This window comes from Dama dama, chromosome 5, assembly GCF_033118175.1.
Source record: "Dama dama isolate Ldn47 chromosome 5, ASM3311817v1, whole genome shotgun sequence".
In the NCBI taxonomy this organism is placed as follows: Eukaryota; Metazoa; Chordata; class Mammalia; order Artiodactyla; family Cervidae; genus Dama; species Dama dama.
In genome coordinates, this window is record NC_083685.1 from 116,869,741 (window position 1) to 116,890,452 (window position 20,712).

Consider the following 20,712-nt stretch of genomic DNA (forward strand, 5'->3'; position numbering starts at 1 on the left):
CCAGACATCTTAGGTTTTTTTCTTTTTTTTTCCTTCTGTTTTTTTAGTAGCAAAACAGTAGTTTTCTTTCAGTCCTTGCTCCTAAGCCACATGCTTTTGTCTCATTGGTTACCACTGGGTCACATGGCTGCTGTAGGTAGGGAGTCTGGGAAGTTTGATATTTTAGGCATTACAGATGAGTAATCCAAAATTAGTGTTCTGTTAGCAAGGAAGGAAGTTAGAATTTGGGGAAGGCCACTTTAGCAGTTGGTAGGTGGTATGCATTCACACAACTCTCCATTCCTTAAAGCAGCCTTGCAAGTTAGATGGTGTGTTGTTTGTTGCAGAGTAGAAACTGGGAGTCAGAGAGGCTAAGCAATTTTTTCAGAGTTATATAGCAAGTAATTGATAGAGTCAGGCTATGAATATATGTAAATCTCTCTCCAGTGACCATGCTCTTTCCATTACATGAGCTCTTTATATTGTCCTTTTAGCAGTCTTAAGATTTTGTACAAATAGTATTTAAGATATCTTAATAAAATGTGATTTTTTTTTAGACTAGTTTGTTCCTGTTTAAAAAATTATAGTGAATACCAGAGGGTTTCTGATGCTTGATCTTCTGGATATGTAAAACTGATGAGATTCTTGTTATGTCAGAATCAAGATAAATTGTGAATGCTTTGAATAACTTTTTTGAGGTTCAGATAGAGAATTATCACAAGGACTGTGCCTGACTCTTCAAATTACCCTAGGCATAATAATATTTAATAATCTGGGGATTGTCAGAAAGTGAATCATTTCATGTTTGTTTTTTGTTTTTTTTTTTACTAAGTTCATTAGTGTTCTGTGATTTATAATCACCAAAACACCTAAATACTATTGCAGTTGACCCTTGAACAACATGGGTTTGAACTGCACGGATCTACTTGTACTTGGATTTTTTTTCCAGTAGTAGATACACATCAGAAGTTGGTTGAATCTTTGGATGAGGAACTGTTGATACAGTGGAGCTTCCTAGGTGGAGGGCTGACTATAAGTTATAGGTGGATTTTTGACTGCTCCAAAGTTGTTCAAGGGTCAGTTGTATTTCTTAGCATAGCTGACCAAAAAACCTAATATGTCAAACCATAAAATGTCCCCAGTCTTATATTGATCAGTGTCCTCAAATTGGCAAAATAGTACCCATTTTGTTTCATATCCTTTAAATTTTTTATTTGCAAATATTGTTACTTCATATACCTGTTTGGACTGCATCTTTTTTCCCTTTGTAATCTTACTGGTAACTAATTAAAATGTGTTTGTGTAACTTACTTATAAAGATGTCAAAGAGCTTATAATAAGATATGTATAGGTGGATATATGACAACAATTAGAAATTGTTAATTGGGAGAAAAGCCTAAATTCTCTTCTTCTGCACTCTCCTCCTCTGCCAGAATTCAAATCTGGGCCTCAAGATTTATAATTTGGTTGGGGAAGAAGGTTTGTCTTAAGGAATAGTGGGAATTTCCTTATCTTTCCCAGTGGGGAATCTTTGAATGTCAGAATAATTAAACTTATCCATTCAGAAAATATTTATTGAATTTTATATGCCAGACATGCTAAAGACATCTTAAAACATTTTCTCATAGTATATAGGGAGGAAGTGATTACAGGCACAGGTTTGGGAGTTTGACACATCTGAGTTCACTTGTTTTATTTGCTGGGTGTGTAATTTGTGGCAAGGTATTTGATCCTTGGAAGCCTCAGTTTTTTTATCCTATAAGATGAAAAGATAAGACTCATTTCATAGGATTTTGTGGTGAAATGAATGCACCTAAAATGCTTTGCCCAGTTTCTGGCTAAGTGAGCATTTCAATAATTATCTGCTGAAGTGATGATGATGAAGATGTAGAAGGGAGTAAAATACAGTGGAGGGAAAGGGGGCGCGTGAGATGGGGACAGGAGACTAAAACGTAGAAATAAGAGAAATAACATGATAAGAAAAGCATATTAGGAAGATTGCCCATCCTCCGTGGTTTATATAGTCAACATAGTAAATCTCTACTAAATATAATCTTTTTGATTGACCCGTGGTATTTCTGCTTGATGAGAACAATAATTTTTCTTGCAAGTAAGGGACAACTCTCTGGGAAATCAGATTACTTTAGTCTCAGAATGTCTTAGACTGGACCTACTTTCTTGCTTTAATTGTTTTTTTGTAGATTTTCTTCAGCTTTCCTCATACTATACTTACACTTAAGCTTCCCCTATATAATAATGAGGTATTTTTCTGGTTGTATGTTGAGAACAGCAATGGTGTTCATGTGTAAGAATGAATTTTTGAAGTTTAAATGCAGTTGATGTACAGTGAGTTTGTGTATTAAGTTGTAATAACAATTACCCTGGGTTGTAGCCCTAAATAGGCAAGTCAGGATTTGGGAGGAAAATAAGGGAATATTTTTTAATGATGTACAATTTGGGCTACATAACTAGGGCAAATATAAGAAGACAGTCCTTAATATGACTTAAATACCCCATATTTACATATGCAGCACTCAGGGGCAGCTCTGAAGTTCTTTTCAAAAGACAAAACCAGTGGCAGCTCACACTTCTTCAGCATGCCCAGGAACTGAACATAGAGGCAGAAAGAATCAAGGTTCTCTACATCCTTCATGATGGAGAAAAGAAGACGTGGTTTTTACGTAAACTTTCCCTGGAAATTTATCTCAGAGAAGCTATGAAAAATTATTTTACTTATGCAGAAGTCTACTCTGGGAAGGTGACATTTTTAAAAACTTCATTTCTTTGTTATGGCTGTGCTGGGTTTTTGTTGCTGTGTGCGGGCTTTCTCTAGCTGGGGCAAGTGAGGGCTACTCTTAGTTGCGATGTGCAGGCTTTTCATTGCAGTGGTTTCTCTTCTGGTGGCGCACAGGCTCTAGGCACAGAGGCTTCAATAGTTTGTGGTGCACAGGCTTAGTTGCCCTGCCACATGTGGAATCTTCCCAGACCAGGGACTGAACTCATGTCCCCTGCTTTGGCAGGCGGATTCCTATCCACTGTACCATCAGGGAAGTGCCTGTGACATTTTTAAAAGGAAGAAATAGGCAGCTAGTGTAGGAAGCATGTTATAAATCAAGAATTAAGGGGTTTGGAAAAGTGATGATCAGAAGATATGGGAAAAATTGATGATGGTTTATATTCCCAGTTAATTCTGATTTTCATTTGACACTTTATTGTTCATCGATCACTTCGTAGGTGCCAGACTGTGCCAAGTGCTTTTTACTTGCTGTAGTTCCCTTAATTTCCACAACAGATGATTGGAAGGGTACTTTTCTGTTACTAGGTATAATTTGCAAGGTGGGAAATGGAGGCTTTGAAAGGCTGGTTTGATCATGCTCACCCAACTAGTAGCTGATGAGGGGAATGTCCCCCAGTCACGGATCTTGCCATTACACTATTATAATTATGTCTCTTACTTGGTTTTTTTTTTTACTTGTTTTGTATGATGATTCAGGATAGATATTGGGAAACGTGATTTCTATTACTGGTTCTGACTTGGCGAAATTTCTGGGAAAATTGAGCCATCTGCTTTGCATCGTCTTCTGAGCCTTCTTCTCATCAAACTTGGCCTCCCTTCTGGTATCTCTGCTTCCTGTGTCTGTCAGTTTCAGAAACCAGAGGCTGGTACTGGCATTATCCATAAATGTTTGAAACAGACAGCTGGGGATAGGGTAGAAGCCAAATAAAGGGATATATAGCATTTTTGAAATTTTGAAAATGATCCGATTTGATCAGTTTGTTTGACTGTCTCCATATTTCATAATGAAATCATGGAAAAGCTTGCCTTGACAGACAGATAACCTGATCAGAGTAGTTAATTTCTTACTACAACTAATCATCATTATTGTTATCCCTGCATTAACTGTTTTGGTCAACAAAAGTTACTGTTCTTGTGGGTAACTTATTTTGATCCCCTTAATGATAACATAGCTATTGTATTAATTGCTTTCAAGACTGAGTTCATTGACAGTTTTTGGTTTTAGGTTATCATAGAGTCTGAGATCATCCAGTCATTGCTTGTGAAGTAAATTATTTCCCAATTAATGTATTGATATAGATGGATTTCTGTTCTTATAAGTCCTATTAATGTTTTGTCACTAATAAGAATGTTTAACTTTGATTACAAAGTGTCTTGTGTAAACTGTCCTAGAAACCATCCTTAGGTCTAATAACCATGCTTTATGAAATCAATGGTTTTTATGATTGTATTTTTAAGATAGGGGATATGATGAGATAATGTCACTTACACTTTTTTCTTTATGTTTTAGCCCCTAAAAAATGGTCAGTAAGCCAGCAGAATAATTTTGTGTTAATTCATTAGGATTATTTTCATCCACTATCTGAAAGGTGGGTAGATAAGCACGTAAAGTTTTTTGTACTACTAGGCATTTTGTGAATACCTCTATCACTGAGTTTTATAATAAGCCATTTATAAGGTTTCTTATTCACCTATCAGCTCTAAGTTTCTTGAGGGCAGGATAGTGGTACTATCCTAGCTCAGCATTGTGCTGGGCACATATTAATAGACACTTCAGAAATGTTTTCTTAATCCTGTCAGTAATCTCTCCCTCTTGTAAATTCCATTACATTTTGTATTTCTCTTGTGATACCTCACACTTTCTATTTTTCATTTTGCTTGGGTTCACTTTTTCTTAATTCTGTTTACCAGACTGGATGCTCCTTTTAGGCAGGAACTGTTCTTAACCTTTGAAAAATTTCCTTCTGTTCAAGGCCTTATAAAACTCAACTCATTCATAATAAACGTTGAATAAATAGATCAAAAAACATTTTATTTAAATAACTTATTTCTAGGTTAAAATTTCTAGTAAAATTTATTACTAGGTTAAGATTGGAGGCAGTTTTGCCATCTGTATTTTTCGTTTTTCAGAAGCAGAGGAGCCTTCTTAAGTGCAAGAATATAATTTGTAAAGAATTTTAGTTACCCTATGTTACTAAAATAAAGTTTTGCTGCGTGTTTATGTGTTTTGGTTGTTTCTTGATGTTATTTATAAGAATGCTTAGTGCCTGAACTTTGTCTTTAAAATAGAAGTTTAATTTTAACTTCACAGGCATGCTGGACTGGTTCATTATATGGTTTGGAGAAACCAAGGGAAAGCAAACGATGCAGGAAGTGGTAGTGGCAGTTCTGTAAATACTCCACATTTCACTTGACCTTTTACTGACCTGGTGACAAAACACTTCTGTAATGTAACTTTAAACTATTTTATGAGAAAATGGGTGTATTGAGAAGGATCTAAGCTTTAAAAAATGATTTTGGAATTTGTAGGGTATATATTCCATTGGCTCTGCACTGAAACATTGTAGGTTGGTGAGATATCTGAGAGGTAGCCAGCTTGGAAGGCAAAGATTTTCTAGAGTGCTCTCTCATCCGTCACCCTTTGAGATCTTATCTGCTCTTTAGAGGCATCACAGAAAATTTATGCTGACCTAATGAATAATTTAAAAATCTGTACTGACATCAATATTGAATAAATACTTTGGGGGTGATGAAAATGTTTTGGAACTTGACAGAGATGGTGAATTTACTATGGATCACACTGGTTTTTGTTTATTGTTTTTTAAAAATTATACAAATATATTTAATAAAAACTTCACATTTATCTTCCTTTCAACATTGTACTCATCTCCTGTGGAAATCACTGTAAAGTTTTATGTATCTTCTCTCACAAGTTTTACTCCACAGTTTTAAATTGATGTGTATATCTAGTACAGGTCAATACAGCTCATAGTTTTTAAAATTATAAGTCTATACTGAACACATTGCTCTGAGACTTGCTGTTTTGCACTTAAAGCTTGGAGAATTTTTAACCTTAGAATAGATGTACTGCATACCATTTAAACTATATATAGTGTTCCATCATTCATAGTATTTCATATGAATACTATGAAATTTGATCATTTCCCTTTTCATGGATCATCCCTTCCCATCTGCCTCCCTCATTCTCTTTTAAAAAAAATTAATAAGCTTTATGATTTAGAGCAGTTTTGGATTCATAGCAGAATTAAGAAGAAAATACAGAGTTCCTGTGTACCCCTGTCCCCATATACATATAACATTCCCTGTAGTCAATATCCTGCATTTCAGTGGTCCATTTGTTAAAATTGATGAACCTACATTGACACATCATTATCACCCAAAGTCCATGGTTTATATTAGGGTTCATCCTTGTATATATTCCGTGGGTTTTGACAAGTGTATAATGACATGTATCTACCATTATAATATCATACAGAATAGTTTCACTGCCCTAAAAATCCTCTACTTTGCCTGTTCATCCCTCCCTCCTCTTCAGCTCCAAGCAACCACTAATGTTTTTAGTGTTCATAGATTTTCCTTTTGCAGAATGTTATGCAATTGGAATACTATAGTATGTAGTCTTTTTAGATTGGCTGCTTTCACTTTTTTAATATGCACTTAAGTTTCCTCTATGTCTTCTCATAACTTGATAGCTCACTTCTTTTTCATGTTGGATGATATTCCAATACCTGGATACCATAGTTTATTTATTCACTCACCTGCTTAAGGACATCTTGGTTGTTTCCAAGTGTGGATAGTTATAAATAAAGCTGCTATAAACTCCCACGTTGTCCTTTACTTTTCATATGCTGCTAGAGTGAGCATCCTTGTGTGGCCATTACAGTAAGATGATTGAGCGTAAGATGGAGCGTATTATCAGTTTCTCCTCTTGCTTGAGAAGCTAATTGCCCTGCATTCCTTCCTGTGCCCTCAAATCTTGAATGAGATTGCATAATTTGAAGCTCTTCAGTGCAGTTCAGAATTGATCTGTTAGGGAAATTATCAGTTTATCTGTGGACAGAACTCAGGTAATTCTGTTCAGTCCAAGACTTCTCTGGATATAACTTGTTCAAAAAAGTTCTAGAAGACATTTTATGGTTGTTGTATATTATAGTGGATACTCTAGATTTCCCTTAGTTCTTCCCATCTCTGTATTTTCACTCCTTTATCTTTGATTAATTATAAGTACTTCCAAAGTTATTTCATGGAATGTGTCTGAGACATTTTGCAATTTACCTATTCAGTGGAAAGCCATTCTTGATAATATACTGGTCATTCTACATGCCTTTCAGAGATGAAAAACATGCAGCTTCCAGATAGTGGGCAAATGATTCTTCTTTCTTGTATTGATTTTGTCCTTTTATTGTTTATCTTTTTTTAATGTAGAGTTTTTCAAAAGTTCCAGTTTATGCAGCTGGATTTATTTTTTTAACTAGTATTCTCATGGTTCACATTATTACATCTGTCATTGGTTATTTCCTTTTCCTGTAATAGTTATGTGCATACTCTTTTGAGCTCTTCTTTCCTCTCTTTCTCTTTTAGATTATTTATGAGTCCATTTTTTTGGAACCTGTTATGCCTTTAAACAAATATTTGCTAAATGCCTTTTATGTACCAGCTTCGGTGTCAGGTGCTAGGTTTTCAGTGGTGACCTTGCTGATATGGAAAATTTAAAGGGAATTCTGTGATTATTTAGCCCAAATGGTACAGAAGTGCTTAGGAGTTAGTTTAATTACATTATTATATAAATATTTAAATGAAGGAGTCATATTCTGCTCCTTTTTGAGTAACAGAGGAAGAAAAGGGCTTTAGATGTGCAGGAGGGATGAACATTGAAAATGAAAATTGATTACCCACTAGTAAAATAGTTCAAAAAGGTATTGAAATATAGGATATTGAGCTTCCAGCCTTGATGGAACATTAGGATGAGAATAGTCATTAGTTCCTGAACGGTGTAGACCAGGTGTCACAAACATAAAAGCTTAGGGGCCATGTAGATAACATAAGGCCTGAATCAGTTATAAGACAATTGTAAATGATTGGGGTTCTATGAATGTTGTTTGTTATTCTTCTGCCAGAGAGTCACTTGCCAGGAATTTATTTGATTTCTCCTAGAGAGTTAACATTAAAAAAGAAAAAATTGGATCTAAAACTTGGAAAAGTAGAATGAAATTTAGCCATATATTACTGTCATAAATCCAATTAGATCAAACTGTCATTTTCCACTTTGCTTCAATTTTGTAGTTTCTATATTAATATTTTATTACAATAAATTTTCTAGTGGTGTATTAAATAAGAAAGTCATTTTTATCAAAATGTAGCAATGAGATGGATAATTAGCCTTAAATAAGTATTTTATGTTTCATTTCATTCTTTATACATTTTAGTCAATTTTTATAAAATGTTTTAGGACTAGCAAAGACAAAAAACCTCTGTACTTCAAAAAGTGATTATAATTATAATTAATTTCACTCATCAGTTTTTCTTAACTTTAGAATGTTGTCTTGGTTTATTTTTAGGTATAAAATTTTTACTTTTTTTGACTCCTAGTTTTAGTAAATTTTAAGTAGTAATTTTTCTGCTAATAATAACCTATGCCTGTATGTTTGTTTTCCTTTTGCAACTTTGAAGAACTGTACATAGTAGTAAGGTCTGAGTTAGGCCAAAGTTGAAGTATGACTAGAATTTCTTGGTTTTTCTTCAGATAAAAATTTGAACTTGCCCAGAATTCGTATACGCTTCTCTGACGCACAGTTACCTTAGTCTTTATTCTAGTTAGTTCATAACCTGTTTTTGTCTATTGAAGTTATATTAGTCCCTTTACCAAGTTAATAATCTAATGAATCAAGTCTTTGCTCAATTTTTCATTGATTTATTTACTAATTTAAGAAGTGTTGAAAGCCTACTATGAGCTGGGCATTGAGTATAAAAAGGGTAAGATGAGGTTGCTCTACATGGGTTTGCTTTGAACAGTGATATACAAACTGAAGAAATTAATTGATTAATTCAGTAAGTATTTGGTACCTACTGTTTACCAGGTATTATTCTCCAGTTATGGGCTTATCACAGTGAGTTAAATAAGCAGCTTTCATGACCTCTTGAAGCTTATATTCTAGTAGGGGAACAGGTAATAAACAGGTTATAATATATCATTTAGAGATAAATATTTGAAGAAAAATAAAGGTTAGAAAGAGATGGATGAGAGCTTTGGAGCATACATCATTCCACATAATTGCTCCCCTTGAGTTAAAGGAGGTGGTCTTTTGTACCTCTGTACTAATTAGTCATTGGTGGCTCTCATCAGTACTGAGCAGTTCTCTGCCAGTAACTCCTGAGGAGACGTACGTGCTGATCCTATAATGAGGATCTGGGTGGGACATCATGATGTCCACTAAAGCAGGATCTCTTTTCTCCCCCACCCCCAAATGAGTTGTATCAAAATTTTTCTTTATGCGTTGGCGTTGGCAAAGACTAACGCCAACCTGTAACAGTACTTATATGGAATTTTTAATTTGTATCACTGTATTTGGAAATTTTGTTTCGGCTCTTTTAAACAGACTTATTAAGTGTTTCTTATTTAAGAAGAGATGCTGAGGAGGACAGCCCATATTTGAACATCAGATACGGCCTTAAGCATTTATTAGCAATGTAGCTGTGAACATGCGATTGATGAAGCAGATACTCCCTGTGTTAAGGAGGTTTTGATGAGGACTAAATTAGATCATGAAAGTGAAGAAAATTAGATCATATATAGGTATATAATATTTTGCATAATATATTTTCTCACTTGTATACACACAGAAAATCTGATACATAATTGTTCTCATCTAAGAAAATTTTAAGAGTTATAAAATTTACTATTCAGATTTCATAGTATGTTTTAAAACATGAAGTATATTTTTTATATACCCCAACATATAATTTTTTCAAGTCTTTCAAATATTAGTGAGGTAAGTACCTATCAAGCTTAGAACTTTTTGCTTCTCAGATAGTCTTTTAAAGTAAGATTAGATGGGAAAAAAACCTAAAAATTGACTCTCAAGATGAATATGTAAAAGGAATATTTCATAAGTGCTTTATATTTTTAGGATTCATCACCATATTTATTTTCACTGGTAAAAAGAATAAGTTATTTGTTAGTGTTTACTTTAAATCTTTGTTTTATATTGTATCTAGTGACCTTGCTAAATTCACATATTAATGTAATAGTTTATAAATTCTTTTAGATTGTCTAAGCAAATCATACTGTTTGTGAAAATGACATTTTCGTTTCTTCTCCGTTTTTATATTTTCTGTTTCATATTATGTTCTTGTACTGACTAAAGACCTCTTGGACCATGTTAAGTAAAAGTGGTGATAATAAGTGGTCATATTCTTCAATCTTGGGGAATGTTTGCAGTCATTCACCATTACATATGATGTTTGCTGTAGGCTTTTAAAAAGATACACTGTGTAGTATTAAAAAAAACTTCTCTTTATTTCTAGTTTTGTATAAACTAAAAAAAAATCATGAACAAGTATTAAATTTTATCAATTGCTTTTGTTTCACTGATTAAATTATTGATAAAATTGAGAAAATTAAATTATCTATTGATTATATGGTTTATTTCTCTTTTTACATGGTTAATTGACTTTCATGTGTTAAATCATTTTTGCATTTCTGAATTAAACCTCCACTTCATCCTGATCTATATATTGGTATATTTGATTTTGCCAGTATTTTGTTTAGAATTTTTGTATCTATGGCAGAAGAGAGGTGTGTAATATTTCTTTCTTATAACAATTTTTTTGGCTTTTGTTAACAGGCTTTTGCTATCTTTAGAAAACATGTTTGGAAATACTCGCTATTTTTCTACTGTCTGGGACAGTTTGTATAAAATTGGTATTACTGCTTCTTTAAATTGTTGAAATCATCTGGTCCTAGAGTTTCTTTTGTGGGAATATGTTTTTACCTTACTAAAAAAGTTCAGGTTCATAGAATATTTAGCACAGTTTTACATTTAACACATGTATACCCACTGCTTAGAATCTTGTTTAACATTGCTATAATTGCTCTATTATATGTGTGTCTTCCTTCCTTCATCCATCATTTTATCTTATTTTTTAATGCATTTCAAAGTAATTGGATATATCAGTATGCTTTCCTCTAAATATTGAAGCATGAATATCATTAAGTAAAGTTCAAAATTTTCTTTTATATTAAGTAAAATTAATATGGAATATAATCCATAAATTTGGTGTGAACATTGGCTTAGTTTTGACAAATATATGCGTTTGTGTATCTCAAGCTCCCTCAAGATACAGAATATTACTATCACACTGGAGAGTTTACTCATGCCTTTTCTTAGTTAATTCTCATATCTGCCCTAAGAGACAACCATTCTGATTTTTTAATTCTAATTTTTTCTTACCATATTATTGCATACATTTTAATGTATGCAGTACAGCTCTCGGTTTTTACTCAGTGTAATATAGAGATTGATCTGTGTTGTTGAACATATGAATAGTTCATACCTTTTAATTGCTGAGTAGTATTCCACTGTCAGAAAATATCATAGTTTATCCATTTTCCTGTTGATGGACATCTGTGTTAGTTTTTGGCTGTTATGATTAAATCTTCTATGAAAATTGTACTAGTCTTTTTAAGCACGTGTGTTTTCATTTCTTCTGGGTAAATATGTAAAGGGCAGAGTCATGTGTTAGGTTTAATCTTTGTTTTATAATAAACTCTCCAAAGCAAATTGTACCATTTTATTCCTGAAATGGTGTATTAAGAATTTCAGTTGTCCTCCATCCTGGTCAATATTTGATATCATCAGGCTTCACAAAATTAGTTCTTGTGGTGGGAATGTAGTGGTAGCTCATGTAATTTGTATTTGCCCAGTGACAGATAATGTTGAGTTTTTTTAATAAGTGTGTTAAAGAGAAGATATATCTTTTTTAAAAAAGTGTCTATTCAAATCTTTCACCCTTTTAAAACTTGTCTCTTTATAATTGAATTGTAGATGTTTTTTAATATATCTTGGAGACAGGTATACATAGATATATTTTGTACATAATTTCTTGCAGTTTGTGACTTGCCTGTTCATTTTCTTAATGTTATTTTTAATGAGCAGATTTTTTAAAATTTTAATGAAATTTTATGGCTATTGGTTTCTGTGTCTAAGAGTCCTTTGCCTTCTAAATAATGAAGATATTCTCCTGTGTTTTCTTCTGAAAGCCTTATGATTTCAGCATTTATGTGATGTTTGATGTTTGATTTACTTTGAATTAACTTTCATGTATAGTGTGTGAGACACAGATCAAGGTTAATTTTTAAAAAATAGATACCTGTTTGTTCCAGCACAATTTGTTGAAAAGACTTTGCTTTACCCATTAATGACTGTTGAAAACAGATGACGGTGTAAGTATAGGTCTTTTTCTGGACTATCTATTGTGTTCCATTGATCTATTTGATGAATCTTAGGCCAGTACTATACTGTCACAATTACTGGGTCTTGTAAGTGCTTCAGCTTTTTGTTCGTTTTCAAGATTGCTTTGGATGTTCTAGGCTTTTTGCATTACCATATGCATTTTTAGAATCAGCTTCTCAAGTTCCACATACACAGAAAATGCCTGCAGAAATTTGGCTGAGATTGTATTGTTTCTTTAGAATGATATATGGAGAATTTATATTTTAAAGATATTGAACCTTCCATTCTATGAACATAGTATACAGGCATACCATGTTTTTTTTTTTTTTTAATTAATTTATTTATTTTTATTAGTTGGAGGCTAATTACTTCACAACATTTCAGTGGGTTTTGTCATACATTGATATGAATCAGCCATAGATTTACACGTATTCCCCATCCCGATCCCCCCTTCCACCTCCCTCTCCACCCGATTCCTCTGGGTCTTCCCAGTGCACCAGGCCTGAGCACTTGTCTCATGCATCCCACCTGGGCTGGTGATCTGTTTCACCATAGATAGTATACATGCTGTTCTTTTGAAACAGCCCACCCTCACCTTCTCCCACAGAGTTCAAAAGTCTGTTCTGTATTTCTGTGTCTCTTTTTCTGTTTTGCATATAGGGTTATCGTTACCATCTTTCTAAATTCCATATATATGTGTTAGTATGCTGTAATGTTCTTTATCTTTCTGGCTTACTTCACTCTGTATAATGGGCTCCAGTTTCATCCATCTCATTAGGACTGATTCAAATGAATTCTTTTTAACGGCTGAGTAATATTCCATGGTGTATATGTACCACAGCTTCCTTATCCATTCATCTGCTGATGGGCATCTAGGTTGCTTCCATGTCCTGGCTATTATAAACAGTGCTGCGATGAACATTGGGGTGCACGTGTCTCTTTCAGATCTGGTTTCCTCAGTGTGTATGCCTAGAAGTGGAATTGCTGGGTCATATGGCAGTTCTATTTCCAGTTTTTTAAGAAATCTCCACACTGTTCTCCATAGCAGCTGTACTAGTTTGCATTCCCACCAACAGTGTAAGAGGGTTCCCTTTTCTCCACACCCTCTCCAGCATTTATTGCTTGTAGACTTTTGGATAGCAGCCATCCTGACTGGCGTGTAATGGTACCTCATTGTGGTTTTGATTTGCATTTCTCTAATAATGAGTGATGTTGAGCATCTTACTCATTCTATGAGGCCACCATCACCCTAATTCCAAAACCAGACAAAGATGCCACAAAAAAAGAAAACTACAGGCCAATATCACTGATGAACATAGATGCAAAAATCCTTAACAAAATTCTAGCAAACAGAATCCAACAACATATCAAAAAAATCATACACCATGACCAAGTGGGCTTTATCCCAGGAATGCAAGGATTCTTTAATATCTGCAAATCAATCAATGTAATACACCACATTAACAAATTGAAAGATAAAAACCATATGATTATCTCAATAGATGCAGAGAAAGCCTTTGACAAAATTCAACACTCATTTATGATTAAAACTCTCCAAAAAGCAGGAATAGAAGGAACATACCTCAACATAATAAAAGCTATATATGACAAACCCACAGCAAGCATCACCCTCAATGGTGAAAAATTGAAAGCATTGCCCCTGAAATCAGGAACAAGACAAGGGTGCCCACTCTCACCACTACTATTTAACGTAGTGTTGGAAGTTTTGGCCACAGCAATCAGAGCAGAAAAAGAAGTAAAAGGAATCCAGATAGGAAAAGAAGAAGTGAAACTCTCACTGTTTGCAGATGACATGATCCTCTACATAGAAAACCCTAAAGACTCTTCCAGAAAATTACTAGAGCTAATCAATGAATATAGTAAAGTTGCAGGATATAAAATTAACACACAGAAATCCCTTGCATTCCTATTTACTAACAATGAAAAAACAGAAAGAGAAATTAAGGAAACAATACCATTCACCATTGCAACAAAAAGAATAAGATACTTAGGAGTATATCTACCTAAAGAAACAAAAGACCTATACATAGAAAACTATAAAACACTGATGAAAGAAATCAAAGAGGACACAAACAGATGGAGAAACATACCGTGTTCATGGATTGGAAGAATCAATATTGTCAAAATGGCTATTCTACCCAAAGCAATCTATATATTCAATGCAATCCCTATCAAGCTACCAACGGTATTTTTCACAGAACTAGACCAAAGAATTTCACAATTTGTATGGAAATACAAAAAACCTCGAATAGCCAAAGTAATCTTGAGAAAGAAGAATGGAACTGGAGGAATCAACCTGCCTGACTTCAGACTCTACTACAAAGCCACAGTCATCAAGACAGTATGGTACTGGCACAAAGACAGAAATATAGATCAATGGAACAGAATCGAAAGCCCAGAGATAAATCCACGAACCTATGGACACCTTATCTTTGACAAAGGAGGCAAGGATATACAATGGAAAAAAGACAACCTCTTTAACAAGTGGTGCTGGGAAAACTGGTCAACCACTTGTAAAAGAATGAAACTAGGACACTTTCTAACACCATACACAAAAATAAACTCAAAATGGATTAAAGATCTAAATGTAAGACCAGAAACTATAAAACTCCTAGAGGAGAACATAGGCAAAACACTCTCCGACATAAATCACAGCAAGATCCTCTATGACCCACCTCCCAGAATATTGGAAATAAAAGCAAAAATGAACAAATGGGACCTAATGAAACTTAAAAGCTTTTGCACAACAAAGAAAACTATAAGTAAGGTGAAAAGACAGCCCTCAGATTGGGAGAAAATAATAGCAAATGAAGCAACAGACAAAGGATTAATCTCAAAAATATACAAGCAACTCCTGCAGCTCAATTCCAGAAAAATAAATGACCCAATCAAAAAATGGGCCAAAGAACTAAACAGACATTTCTCCAAAGAAGACATACAGAAGCCATACCATGTTTTACTACACTTTGCTATATTGTGCTTTGCAGATACTGTATTTTGTTTTGTTTTACAAAATTGTTAATTTGTGGCAACTCTGAGCCAAGCAAGTCTGTTTGCACCATTTTTGCAACAATATTTGTTCACTTCATATCTCTGTCACATTTTAGTAATTCTTGCAGTGTTTCAAATGCTTTCATTTTTTGTTATATTTATTCTGATGGTCTGTGATCAATGATCTTTTTAAAATTGAGGTACAACCTCAATTTAACAGTGTTAGTTTCAGGTATACAGCATAAAAATTCAATAATTTAAAGATTATACTGCATTAAAACGTCTTACAAAATAATGACTAATTCTCTGTGTTATGTAGTATCTTGCTTATCTATTTTATGCCCAGTAGTTTGTAGCATATCCCTTATTTTCCTCTCCCCCTTGGTAACTGGTATATTTTTTCTCATTTTATATTTAATCTTTATGTATCCATAGTCTTTTAGTAGAGTATTTAACAGAATAACAGTATAATTTGTGTTTAAAGCACCATCTCACTGTTCTATCCACACGTACTATGCTTTTTCTCTCACGTCTTACCTTCTTTGGTTCGGTCATATATTTTAATTATTCTTTCTCTCACCTCAGTAAACTTTTAATAGCTATGCTAGAAATTACTATATGAATTTGAGTTATTGCAGTTTTCTGGAATTATTACTTCCGCCACATCCTGTTCAATGCAGATGGATATCTTGGACACTTTAACTCTGTTTATTCCTCTCCTGACTTTTTTGTCTTTGTTGTTATGCATTGAAAAATCTCTATGGGATTCTCAGGTGGTACACTGACATAGAATCCACCTGCCAATGTAGGAGGAGCAAGAAATGTGGGTTTGATCCCTGGGTTAGGAAGATCCCCTGGAGAAGGAAATGGTAACCTACTCTAGTATTCTTGCCTGGAAAATTCCATGAGCAGAGAAGCCTGGCGGGCTACGGTCCATGGGGTCACAAAGTGTTGGACACAACTAAACACCCACACTCATCATATACTTTAAGCTTAACAAGTTATTAATGTAATATTTTTTAACAATTCTTGTTCATTTATATTTGCCAATATACCTACCTTTTCTGTGGCTCTTCCTTCTGTGTTGCTTTTCTAGCTCTCATTTTCCTTCTGTTGGAAGAACTCTCTTTTCATATTTCTTTTTACTGATAAGTTCTTTGTGTTCTGAATCACCTTTATTTTATTTTTATTTTCAGAATATTTTAAACTGTTCATAGATTTCTTGATTGACACCTCTTTTCCTTCAAAAATTTTAAGAAGTCATTCCATCGTCTGTGTCATTCATCATTGCTGTTGAAAGTTTCCTCTCAGTCTACTGATTGTTGCTTCTTTCAATGTGTTTATTTTTTTCCCTAGCTGTTTAAAGATGTGGCTTTACATCTTATCAGTATTAGGAAATTCTTGATTATTATCACTTCATATATCACTTCTTTCTTATTTTCTCCTTTCTTTTCTTCTGGGATTTTAATGATATGTATGTTAGAATCTTTCAAAGGATTCTATATGCCTCTCATACTGTTCCATATTTTTCAGCCTTTAATTTCTGTGTGCTTTGGTTTGGAGATTTGCTGTTAACCTCTGTTCTAAATTCACCCTTGCTCTGTTCAGTCTGCAGGTTTCAGGTACTGACATGTGGGAAATTTTGCTGTTAAGAGCAAGGATATAGGAGCAGTAATTGGACCATGTGGGAATAAAGAGAGGGGCTTACTTACTGGCTTTTGGTTAGGGCATACTAGCATGTTTATGTTATGACTGGAATGATCCTGTAGAGAGAAAAAAATGAAAGCTGTGTGAGAGAGAAAAGAAAGAAGATTTTTATATGGAAGTTCTTAAGAAAGTGAGAGAGGACAGAGCAAAATTGTAAGGAGTTTTCTTTTGATGGGAGTGGGACATAAAGAGGTTGGTATTAGTAGTATATGTGTACTCATGTTCTCATATATCAGTAGTCTTGTGAGATGAAATTCTGGCTTGACCAGTGGAAAATACGCAGCTGCTGTGAGTTCTGGACTCTTAAACTTTGGGTGTGTGTTTTGGGAAAATTGTCCAAGAAATGGAGAGTCTTGTGGTAAACTGTATTTATAGCTACCTAATTGTTTTCTGTTTCTGTGTACCCTCAGTGATATCTGCCTTTGTCTCTTAGGGTACTCAAGTATTATACTTTAAAGGGAATACTTAAATGTCTAATTAAATTAAATAAATGTTTCTGTCACATAGTTAAAATTTCTGTACTATATATATATAAGCAGAATGGTTAATTCCTAATAGCACATTTAAAGTGAATTCTTAATAGTATTTGGACAGCAAACCAAGTTTTCTAACATATTTTCCCACATTTTCTTTTGTAGTTTTGTGAGTCCTAGAATAGTACAACCATGTTTCGGAATAGCCTCAAGATGCTTCTTACTGGAGGAAAATCAAGTCGTAAGAACAGATCAAGTGGTGAGTAACTCTGCTTCATTTATTTTGTGTGATGATTTAGAAAAGAAAGTTCTCTTAGGGATCTGAATTAATACTACCACAGTTCATATATTTTATTAAATGGCTTATTTAGAAAAAAGTTTACATTCCTATAGGTTGTCATATTTTTTATTAAGAAGAACACTTGAACACTCATCAGGAATAGTCAGGTAAATGAAGAGTTTTGAAGGAAAAATGCTTATTTCAGATATATGAGAGTGGGCTTCCCTGGTGGCTCAGAGGGTAAAGCATCTGCCTGTGATGAGGGAGACCCAGGTTCGATCCCTGGGTCGGGAAGATCCCCTGGAGAAGGAAATGGCAACCCACTCCAGTATTCTTGCCTGGAGAATCCCATGGACAGAGGAGCCTGGTGGGCTACAGTCCATGGGGTCACAAAGAGTCGGACGCGACTGAGAGACTGCACACTTACGCACAATGTTTCTATGCAGTACATATTAACGACCTTCCAGACCTAAATTTACTTTAAGAATTAACCAGTAAAATTATTTCAGTCCCAGATACTCTTTGGAGAATGAGACTAAAAATAATAGAGATAGTCCTCAAAGGGTTATACCAAAAATGATACATAAATTGAACATTTTTACAATCATTAAAAGATGTTTTTTTTAAAAAATAAGTGTGTAATTCTTAGACTTTTAAGGTAAAAACAAAACAAAACTGTATAGATAGTTTTTTGGGAGAAATCTTGAAGATTAATACACTATATGTTTGTTTTCTACAAATGGATTGTTGATTTTTATCATATTTTCTTTCATTGACGTGTAGCAATTTACAGTATTGTGTTAGTTTCAAGTGTACAACAGCAAGTCAATATTTTTGCAGATTATATTTCATTTGTAGGTTATTATAAGATGATGAGTATAATTCTCTGTGCTATACAGTAAATCCTTCTTTCTATTTCTATTTCTATATTCTATTTCTATATTCTATTTCTTTTAATCTTTTCCGTTCCCTATTTTTATGCATTTGACAAGTTTTCATGGGTGGTATGGGCTTCCCTGGTGGCCCAGTGGTAAAGAATCTGCCTGCAATGCAGTTGAGACAGAAGACTCAGGTTTGATCCCTGGGTCAGATCCCGTGGAGAAGGAAATGGCAGCCCACTCCAGTATTCTTGCCCGGGAAATCCCGTGGACAGAGGAGCCTGGCAGGCTACTATCCATAGGATCCAAAGAGTTGGGCACAGCTGAAGTGACTTAGCATAGCATTGGTGGTATATTCATTATCATTCTCTTCAAAATATTTTTTAGCACTCCTTGTGATTTCTTCTTGACCCATGGGTATTTAAAGTATAATTGTTAATGTCCAAACAGTTGATGATTTCCTGGTCATCTTATTATTAACTTAGCTAATTGTACTCTTATCAGAGAACCTATCCTGTATTACTTTATTGTTTTTATATTTATTGAGATTTTCCTTACAGCTTTGCATACAGTCAATTTTGTCTAATGTTCTTGATGTACCAAGTAACATGGATTCTGCAGTTATTGGGTACAATGTAGGTCATTTTTGTAAATGGTGATCCTCAAATGTTTTATGTCCTAACTTTTTAAAAAATTATTTACTGAGAAAAGTGTGATTAAATCCTATACTATGATTGTGGAATTGTCTATATCTGGAAGCTGTCTTACTAGGGAAGATTCCTGGAGTAGGAAATGGCAACCTACTCCAGTATTCTTGCCTGGAGAATCCCATGAACAGAGGAGCCTGGCGGGCTACAGTCCGTGGGATCGCAAAGTCGGACATGACTGAGCCACTAACACACACACACGCATGCGCACACACCCCATGAGGAAATGTTCCTCGTTATTTTTAATAATGCCTTTTGCTTGAAAGTTGACTTTGTCTAGTGTTAACATAGCTGTCTGGCATTGTTCTGATAGTATAAATACTAAGGTATAATTTGTTCCGTTCTTTTATTTTCAACATGTCTATATGGTTAAACTCTTAGTAGCACATAGTTGAATTTTCTTTTTGTATTCATTCAGACAAGTTTTTCCTCTCAAAGGAGATGTTGGAATTCATTTACATTAATTCAGCCAGCGATACAGGCTTTTCTCGTAGCGCGTTCAGTAAAGAATGTGTCTGCAATGCAGGAGACCCAGGTTTAATTCCTGGGTCTGGAAGATCCCCTGGAGAAGGAAAAGGCAACTCACTCCAGTATTCTTGCCTTAAGAATCCCATGGACAAAGGAGCCTGGCACGCTACAGCCCATGGGGTTGCAAGAGTCAGACATGACCATGGTTAAACCACCACCAACCAGTGATACATCTGGGGTTTAGTATGGCACTGCTGTTTGTTTCATGCTTGTCCTGCCTGTTCTGTCCTTTCCCCCTCTCTCTTATTGCTTTATTTTGGATTGATCAGAACATTTTTTATATTCCATATCTCTCCCTATTGATTTGGGGATTTTGAACTCTTATTATAATTTGTTCAGTAACCACTTAACTTTCAGATTAAAACATCAATCAAAGTTTGGTGTCAATTGGTACTTTTATCCTCTCCTTGGACTATGCAAGAGTCTTAGAATCTTTACATTAGTTTAAATAGTTTGTATTTAAACTCCACAAGACATTATTATTGTTGTTTTACGTACTCACTGTTACATAGATTTATTCACAGATTTGACCTTTTTATTGATTTTTATTCCCTCCTTCCTTCACTTTCTAAATGGAATCACCAAATTTCTTTTTGTTTCTAGAACACTCTGTATAATTTCCTTTAGTTGGAATCTTGATGTGGCAAATTTGCTTCAGTTTTCTGAAAACACCTTTATTTTGCCTTTATTCTTGCAGGATGTTTTTGCTGGGAGTGGAATTATATATTGGCACTTGTTTTCTTTCAGCACTTTGAAATATTGTTCATTGTCTTCTGGCTTCTTGAATTACTTCTGGTGAAAAGTTAGCTGTCAGTCTAAATGCTGTCTGCAATCTGTCTTTTATCTCTTTGTTTTTAGTTTTCTAGATGTTACATTGA

The 20,712-nt window shown here is 34.3% G+C and overlaps 1 protein-coding gene across 3 annotated transcripts in view; it reads left to right on the plus strand.

Annotated features, from left to right (window-relative positions):
• The window catches only part of TANC2 (tetratricopeptide repeat, ankyrin repeat and coiled-coil containing 2), a 386,861-nt gene that overhangs the window by 23,486 nt on the left and 342,663 nt on the right, over nt 1-20,712 (plus strand). For all 3 annotated transcript variants that reach the window (XM_061144314.1, XM_061144315.1, XM_061144317.1), the window contains exon 2: nt 17,607-17,700. In XM_061144314.1, the coding sequence (XP_061000297.1) occupies nt 17,634-17,700 (67 nt within the window). In that variant the 5' untranslated portion in view covers nt 17,607-17,633. The remainder of the gene's footprint in view (nt 1-17,606; nt 17,701-20,712) is intronic.